The sequence below is a fragment of the Primulina huaijiensis genome, chromosome 8 (genome assembly GCF_012295235.1).
Source record: "Primulina huaijiensis isolate GDHJ02 chromosome 8, ASM1229523v2, whole genome shotgun sequence".
Lineage (NCBI taxonomy): Eukaryota > Viridiplantae > Streptophyta > Magnoliopsida > Lamiales > Gesneriaceae > Primulina > Primulina huaijiensis.
The window spans coordinates 18,702,317-18,710,259 of NC_133313.1; the positions used below are offsets into that span (position 1 = coordinate 18,702,317).

The 7,943-nt window shown below is 36.4% G+C and overlaps 3 protein-coding genes across 8 annotated transcripts; all 3 read left to right on the forward strand.

Annotated features, from left to right (window-relative positions):
• On the forward strand, nucleotides 1-2,494 carry LOC140983286 (F-box/LRR-repeat protein At3g48880-like). Of its 6 annotated transcripts, none has more exons than XM_073450265.1 (4): nucleotides 1-267; nucleotides 486-538; nucleotides 1,117-1,543; nucleotides 1,615-2,494. In XM_073450265.1, exons 3-4 carry the CDS (start codon nucleotides 1,185-1,187, stop codon nucleotides 2,171-2,173), a joined length of 918 nt encoding a protein of 305 aa, XP_073306366.1. In that variant the 5' UTR covers nucleotides 1-267; nucleotides 486-538; nucleotides 1,117-1,184; the 3' UTR covers nucleotides 2,174-2,494. The 6 variants fall into 6 exon arrangements, with proteins under 6 accessions (XP_073306366.1, XP_073306368.1, XP_073306369.1 ...); XM_073450263.1 differs by having other exon boundaries at nucleotides 2-267; nucleotides 1,142-1,543; XM_073450266.1 differs by lacking the exon at nucleotides 1-267 and adding an exon at nucleotides 295-384.
• Nucleotides 2,495-3,736: 1,242 nt separating this feature from the next.
• On the forward strand, nucleotides 3,737-6,569 carry LOC140983114 (membrane steroid-binding protein 2-like). Its single transcript, XM_073450028.1, has 2 exons — nucleotides 3,737-4,157; nucleotides 6,073-6,569. The coding sequence occupies exons 1-2, from the start codon at nucleotides 3,844-3,846 to the stop codon at nucleotides 6,413-6,415; spliced, it is 657 nt and encodes a 218-aa protein (XP_073306129.1). The 5' UTR covers nucleotides 3,737-3,843; the 3' UTR covers nucleotides 6,416-6,569.
• Nucleotides 6,570-7,222: 653 nt separating this feature from the next.
• On the forward strand, nucleotides 7,223-7,943 carry LOC140983198 (uncharacterized). The gene has a single exon (XM_073450137.1). It carries the CDS (start codon nucleotides 7,318-7,320, stop codon nucleotides 7,915-7,917), a length of 600 nt encoding a protein of 199 aa, XP_073306238.1. The 5' UTR covers nucleotides 7,223-7,317; the 3' UTR covers nucleotides 7,918-7,943.

A 7,943-nucleotide genomic window follows, 5' to 3' on the forward strand; every position in this document is an offset into this window, starting at 1 on the left:
GCGTTTTGCACGAAAATTATCGCATTTGGCAACCGGCTTTTTGGGTGTCAACAATTCAGATAATCTCTCTTCGAGATTCTGTACTATCTAGTTCGTTAATCCGATGAAAAACAAGCCCTTTCGTGTCATTTCAAAGCCGCCTCCTATTTGGGTCTGTTTCTTCATCTCACTCACTACATTTTGCCTAAAATTCAGTGTTAAAATAATTTTAAGACAGCCCACTAATGGAAAAATCAGAGTATGAGCTGTTCCTGCTTTAATCGAAAGGTATCAGGCTAATCTTGGTGTATTTTCTTGTTAATTTTTAATGTTTCTGGTTTGGGTTTGGATCTTGATTCTGGGACGTTTATGATTTGGGTAAAGCTTGACGCGGATGTGAAAAAGGTTGTTTTTTTTTTAGATTTATTGAGGAAAACTGTAATGGATGCTTTGTTGTTTGATTTTTTTTTTCTTGGATTTTACGATGTAATGATTTTGGTTTTCAGGGTCGGTTGTGAATATCAGGTATGATGATTTGCTGATCTTTGTGGCTCCAGAGGTAGTGATGTGTGATTTTGAGTCACTTTTGCTGATCTTTTTATGCTGCTCCCACCCATTTCCAAGTTTTATGTTTTACAGCTTATTTAATTAGATCTCATACGGAGTTGTCGTTACTCCTTTCTTCCATCTGGTTTTAATAAATGGGGGAGGAGAAAATTTCTTATCGGAGAAACAAGATTATTTGTTCACCATTCCTTTGCATGAGAAATTTTTTTTGTCAGAACTGGTGAAATTGGAACTTTGAATAGTGGTTTTCTTAATGGAATTCGGGTTCATTTGTTGATATCCTTTTCTATGTATGTATACTTTCTTAAGAATTGAGCTTAAGCGTGATCTTCGTTTGGATACTTGATGTTTATGGTGTCCAGTCATGAATATAGTGGCCTGGTAACATAAACTTACCAGCGTGTTGTTATAATTCTTCGAGTCTATTACAATCTGGTTTCCAAGAGCATTTTTTAAATGGGTGATAAAAGTTTGTTTTTTGGAAACAACAAGAAGTTGTTGAGTCAGGAAATAATGACTTAATCTGTGTGCCAACTTGAGCGGCAATTTGACTGGCTGGACTTCATGTAGATAATTTTTCCGGTACCTTTCTTAGGGTTGAGACTAAGACGTCTAGGAAATTTTCGCAAACTTGTGCAATGGACGATGAGCACTCCAGTTTGAGAAGTTGGGAGGATATGAATCATGATATTTTGGTTAAGATTTTCCAAAACCTGGACATCTTTGATCTGATCTCAGGGATTGGTCAAGTTTGTAGCACGTGGCGATTGGCGGCATGCGACCCTTTACTCTGGAGGAATCTTGATTTGTCGATGCTAAAATCAAACTTCATTAAAATACCGTTACAGCCATATGTATACGTGGATGGTCGGTCTGATAAGACGTTGACTCGGGTTTTGAAGATTTCCTTAAATCTCAGCCGTGGAAACATATTGACATTAATTTTTCACTACAATCTCTACATCAGCTATGATCTGTTCACTTACACAGCTGAAAGGTAAAACTGAAAACTTGTAGCTTGTCCCTATTATTGAAACAGAAGAATGCAACTAACGGTCTGTATTGCAGGTGCCCTCGTCTAAAACGTCTAATCATGCCTGCATGGAACAGAATAGGGGGGGATGGAATATGTAATGCAATTCATATATGGAAAGATCTCGAGTCACTAACAATGCCTAGCATATCAAACCCTCCAGTTCTAATGGAGGAAATTTCGGAAAATTGTAAGAATTTTTCCGAATTGAAGATAATGGGACCCTTTGATGTTTGCTTCGCTTCGACACTCGTTGCCTTTCTACCTAAATTGAAAGTTCTAAGCCTTCGATGCTCGATGATTCTGAAGGATGCTTTAGTTATTATCTTGGATGGATTGAAAGGGCTAGAAGTTCTCAACATATCCCATTGCCTACTTGTTGATGTCCCTCCACCTCCTGCACGAAGAAATGTCCTCAGGAAGCTTGACAGCACGATTCTCGAAAGAACTGGTAAGTTGAAAAAATTTATATCGTGTATGAACGATTCGTGTGTGATGTGCCAACGCACTAAAAACGACGAAGGGTTGATGAGGTGGTACAAGTACGAGGAGGATCTTTGGAAAGTAGATGAAGTGAGATCACTCGCGATCTGATCCTTTCCCTTTCAGTGGCCGTTTGAATTTAGGTGCAAGATTCAGGACGATGAAATAAGATATATGTAGATGGTAAATACTTGGTACAAGTCATTTTGCATGATACTATAGTTGATAACAGATCGGATTGTGTTTATTTTCTTGTGTATGTGAAAGGTTGTATTTTCTTGTGTATCTAAAGAGGTTGAATCTGTGATGATGGAGGTCATAGATGTAGGTTCCAACGACTAATGAGTTGCAACATCGTTGTTGTAGATTCGAGGGCGGCAATGCATGTATTGTGTGTGCTAATACTTTAGTTTATTGAGGAGAGTTTGATAATTGGCTTTTCTTGCTATTTCATTCATGGCTACGTTCTGGATGAAAATGTCAAAAAGAACAATGATCAAGCATAAGGTGTGGGAATTAGCTTATATTAAATCTGACAGAGGAACCATGGACTTGTGAATTTGATGAAATGGAAATGGTTCATGTACTATATATANTTGTGAGACAGTTTTACGGATCAATTTTGTGAAATATATATTATATTTGGTCACTAATAAAAAAATATTATTTTTTATGAAGAAAAAAAGTATTATTTTATATTGTAGATATGTGCAAAGTTGACACGTCTCACGAATAAATATCTGCAACTTTACCCTTCATCTTTAAAATTTATTGTTATATTTTCTTTAAAAAAATAATAATAATTCTAATTGATATATTTAAACTTGTATTTTGCCTTTGATGTATTTAAACTAATTTCAATAAGGGTGGAAAATACAAGTTTAAATATATCAATTAGAATTATTATAGTTTTTAATTGTAAAAGGAAAAGATAGCATTATTGTATAATATGGTATGCCTTTTTTGACAAATGAATCCCAAATAATTCGGATCAATGGCTATTATTCACCCTACTTCTTCTATTCCCATCGATTCAAATATGGCAGCATATTCTAATTCTTAAATTATAAAACTGTGGCAAGATATCCTATAGGACATGATTTTCACACCATTTTTCAAATTTCTATTTTGAAAAAAGATTTTTATCAATATAAAACATTCACCAGCGAATTCAAATATATGAGTTGGTCTAATGTGAGACGGTCTCACGAATCTGTAAGACGGGTCAACCCTACCGATATTCATAATAAAAAGTAATACTTTTAGCATAAAAAGTAATATTTTTTCATGGATGACCCAAATAAGATATCTGTCTCACAAAATACGACCCGTGAGACCGTCTCACACAAGTTCGAGTGTTTTTTTCATTATAATTTTGTTAAATTTTAACTATTGAATCATCAACGTATGATGTCAGATCTTATTAATGTTCATAAACACGTTCTCGATGGCTTACTATACATATTTGGGAGTGCTTGCAAAGTCATAAAATTTGTTTGGTCATCTGCTTCCAACTTTTACAAATTTATGTCGATGGAAGATTGTGATAATGAAAAATCAAGTCTTGAAAATATAAAATTTAATTTATTTGTTATTAATAAAATATTTTTTTTAAAAAAAATTTGGTAAAAACAAGAAGTTTACCAACCAACCCCTCTGCGCCGCTGCGTGGCAAAGCCTACAAAACCACGAGGAGGAGTCCAAGAAACGGGAGTTCCCTCTTTGCCTCTGTTTTTAGTCAATCGTTTTCTCTTTATTCCATATCTTGAGCGATTAAAACAATGGCCCTTGAATTGTGGGAGACCTTCAAAGAATCAATCACGGCATATACGGGGCTTTCTCCAGCTACTTTCTTTACAGTTATTGCTTTGGGTTTGGCCCTTTACTATTTGGTTTCTAATTTCTTTGGTTCTTCCGATGATAGCCATATCCAGCAGAGGTCGAGAGAATTTGAGGCGCAGATGCAGCCGCTGCCACCTCCGGTTCAGTTGGGTGAGATCACTGAGGATGAGTTGAAACAGTACGATGGATCTGATTCACAGAAGCCTTTGCTCATGGCTATCAAGAGCCAGATCTATGATGTTTCTCAGAGCAGGTTCATGTTCTTGATATTTGAGTGATTTTTGTTTGTTTTTGCGTCCTGGGTTGGTGTTTCCTAGAGTTTTGTTGTTCTTTTAATCGGATGAATTTTGGGGTTTTTTCCGTCTTTGTCCTTAGTTGTGATTGGTTGTGATTTATATGCTATGAGAATTTGGAAAGGGAAAGGTTTGCATCTTTTTTTTGTTGATTTTGGTGATTTATATGTGTGCAATAGTTTATCGAGGACTTGAACTTTTTATGGTTTTCAGTGTTTATTGCTGGTTTTTGTGGCTTTTAGAGCGAGGTAACTTTAATATATTTCTCTTGCCTCAAGAGAGATGGCTTTTGGGTGTTGCTACACTTTCTTGCGGACCTTTTAATATCCTTGTGTGTTTTATATTATGTTATCATTCCACTTTTTTTATAAAGTGGAAAATTTCTTTGGAATCAGGTCTTTTGTTTATTTTATAACCTTTGTATACAGTTTCTGCAGTTTATCATGTTTGTGGAAGATGAACATAACCTTTGTTAATCGCAACAGTTTCTTGGGATTCGAAGTCTGTGCATCCTTGATCAAACTAACTTATTTCTTTTCCGTTATTTGTCAACCGCGTGCAGCTGATGATTAAGTGCGTCCAGTTTTAATGGAATTGATCGTATATGTATTGTTTTGTTTATTACTAAAAGCATTTCACAACGGTAACATCGCATACTTGAACTGTTTTTTGTCGTCGTGTATGAAAAAAATTGTCGGTTGTGTATAACGGACTCTTAACTGTCGATTCAATAATCAGTATTTTATAAATAAAAGCTGAATTTTATCCAGGGATATATTTAGTTTATAAATGGAAACTAATGCAATATTCAACAGATGCGAAACTTTTGTTTCTTCCTTTGTTAAGTTTTTCTTAACCTAATTGTAGCATTGGTATCTTTTCTTCCTCATCTACGATTTTATTCGTTGAAATTGATAAACGTAACAGTTGTGTTATTTTGTGCATTTTAATATTTTGGATTTCCCATAATGTGATTTTCACGTGCTACGGCAGCAGTACATGAATGTAAATGTTTCCCTTTCCTGTGTAGAGTCACTGAAAATTGTCGGTGATGGGTGTAGTCTTCACTTGATATAGGCGGTGGTCGGGGCCTTTAACTTTTCATGGCATTGCTTTTGTTTCCTGCCATCCCCTCTATTGAAACAATGAGCCATCTTTTCCTTTTCCCCTCGCCTTTTTGCTCCTGGTTTATATCCCCTGGTTGGATAGAAATGCATGGTTCAATAATTTCTTGTTAGAACGTGCTCCTGAGAGTGATTTGCTCACGGGCATTCTTTTGCAGTTTTCTAATCGCTATTCCTAGTTTTCAGTGCCATTGCAAACATTGATAAGGATCATTTGTTGACGAAGTATGCATATATATCTTTGGAATAGACGGAAAACAAATCTTGAGCAGATAAAAAATTCTGGTTCGGTTGATGCTACTTATTTTATTGTGATTGCTTGACGTGCACCTTGTGTCAATTAAGGGGATATGTGGTGGTCGCATAGTCCGTATATGGGATAGGTAGCTAATATGCAAGTCCCCATGAGTGTAATAATATATGAAGTGTATCGCAAGAACTGAATTGTTTTCAGACAACCAGAAGCTAGTTATTGGTCTAATATGTGGAGATTGAGAATTTGCTTCTCTTGTTCTCTGGTTGGAAGATATTGGGTCGAATCGAAGAAATAAATAGAGAAACATCATGATTCATGCGAAGACCTTTGGAAATCTCACGCGTGCTTCACCTTCCATATGAGATGAATTTTACTGAACCTCTTATTATAGCATGCTGTAATTTGCCACACCAAGTTTGTGGCAATGTTTTCTTTGAATAAAAGTTTTGCGAGTGCAAATGAGTTGATTTACTCAAATTCATACCTTCTTTGCAGGATGTTTTATGGGCCTGGTGGACCCTATGCCTTGTTTGCTGGAAAGGACGCTAGTCGTGCTCTTGCGAAGATGTCTTTTGATGAAAAAGATTTGAATGGTGACCTCACCGGTCTAGGCGTGTTTGAGCTTGAAGCCTTACAGGATTGGGAGTACAAGTTCATGGGCAAATATGTGAAGGTTGGAACTGTCAAGACGACTACTGTGCCAGTTACTGATGGCGCTGCTGAAGGCCAAGCTGCAACTGAGGCTACTCAAGACGATGTTGCTGATGGCCCGTCAGCAAGTGTTGTGAAGGACACTCCTGAAGCCGCGTCTGCAGTTGTTACTGAGAAAGATGAGTGATTCATTATTATTATTATTATTATTATTATTATTGTTATTATTATTATCAGTATTTCGTGAACTACAAATCATGTTTAGTTTAGGATAAAAAACTATTATGTTTGGAACCATATCGAACAGGCTGTTGTGTTGAATAAGCATGATTTTCGAAGAAGTTGAGTTCAAATTTTGATTAGATATTCAAGTTTTATGTGCTTTTGAAGAGAGTGTAATGTTTTGGTTGTGATATGTGTCTTCTATATATGTTAGAAGTGTTTTTGGTTCGATTATTTGATAGCCCTCAATTCCATTTTCAAGTTTGTTTTTGAAGTTTTATTTATTTGTCTCTTATACAGACTTAGTGGTTAATAAATTCACAAAAACTCTTGTGAGACGGTTTCACGGATCAATGAAAAAGTATTATTTTTTATGCTAAGAGTATTACTTTTTATTGTGAATATCGATAGGGTTGATTTCTCTCACAGAGAAAAATTCGTGAGACCGTCTCATAAAAAACTTATTTTTCATTTTTCAATTTCATTATCCATTATTGAACTCAAATTGAAACTTTGTTAGGTGAAATTTTTTTTGTCAACCAAAACTTAATTTTAAAATTTTATTTTCAATATTTTTTATTGAAAAAAATTAGTTAAAATATGATTTCTGGACTTTATATTAAATTTAAAAATAGGTGTAAAACAACATAAAAAAAAAGAGAATGAAAAAAATGAGATTAAGGTTCTTATTAAGTTAACACTACAAAATTGAAATTGAGAAGAATAAAATATCGATAAATAATTCATTCAAGAAAATAAAGTTTTTTGATTTTAAAAAATAAATAAAACTTTACAAATGATGTATTTTGGCCTAAATGAATAAATCCATATTTCTGATAAAACGTAAGGCCAACTCTGACTTATCCAATGGCTGACGATTCGATGTCTTCTCTCGCCTCCCAAATCTGCAACCACATAGCCTCCGCCTTCACCGCCTCCACCAGCCCCCACCCACCACCTCTCACAGTTCTTGTGGACGAAATCTCTGTCACCGCCGGTCGCGGCGGCCGGATATTCCTCTACGGCGTAGGCCGTGAAGGCCTAATGCTGAGAGCCCTATGTATGCGCCTCTTCCACTTGGGTCTCTCCGCCCACCTAGTTTTCGACATGAACACTCCTCCAATCTCCCAGCCGGACCTCCTCATAGCCTCCGCCGGGCCAGGGTGTTTCTCCACTGTCGATGCCATCTGCGGCGTGGCAAGAAGTAGCGGCGCCAGAGTGGTGCTTCTGACAGCTCAGCCGGAGTTGGGTTCTTCGGTAAAGTACGCAAACGCGGTGGCTTATGTGCCGGCGCAGACCATGGCAGACGACGGAAACGGCGGGAATGGGCAGCGGAGTTTGCTTCCGATGGGGAGCGTGTATGAAGGGGCGATGTTTGTTTTGTTTGAAATGGTTGTTTTCAAGTTAGGCGAGCTTTTGAATCAGAGTCCTCAAGAAATAAGATCTCGCCATACCAATTTGGAATGAAATCTTGAAAATTTTTATTTTACTTT

What these genes read in the sequence shown, in the direction of transcription:
- LOC140983286 (XM_073450265.1), top strand. Translation starts at nt 1,185, where the DNA reads ATGGACGATGAGCACTCCAGTTTGAGAAGTTGGGAGGATATGAATCAT. An exon ending in TTCACTTACACAGCTGAAAG is followed by an intron (nt 1,544 to 1,614) that starts GTAAAACTGAAA and finishes TCTGTATTGCAG; the next exon opens with GTGCCCTCGTCTAAAACGTC.
- LOC140983114 (XM_073450028.1), top strand. Translation starts at nt 3,844, where the DNA reads ATGGCCCTTGAATTGTGGGAGACCTTCAAAGAATCAATCACGGCATAT. An exon ending in TATGATGTTTCTCAGAGCAG is followed by an intron (nt 4,158 to 6,072) that starts GTTCATGTTCTT and finishes CCTTCTTTGCAG; the next exon opens with GATGTTTTATGGGCCTGGTG.
- LOC140983198 (XM_073450137.1), top strand. Translation starts at nt 7,318, where the DNA reads ATGGCTGACGATTCGATGTCTTCTCTCGCCTCCCAAATCTGCAACCAC.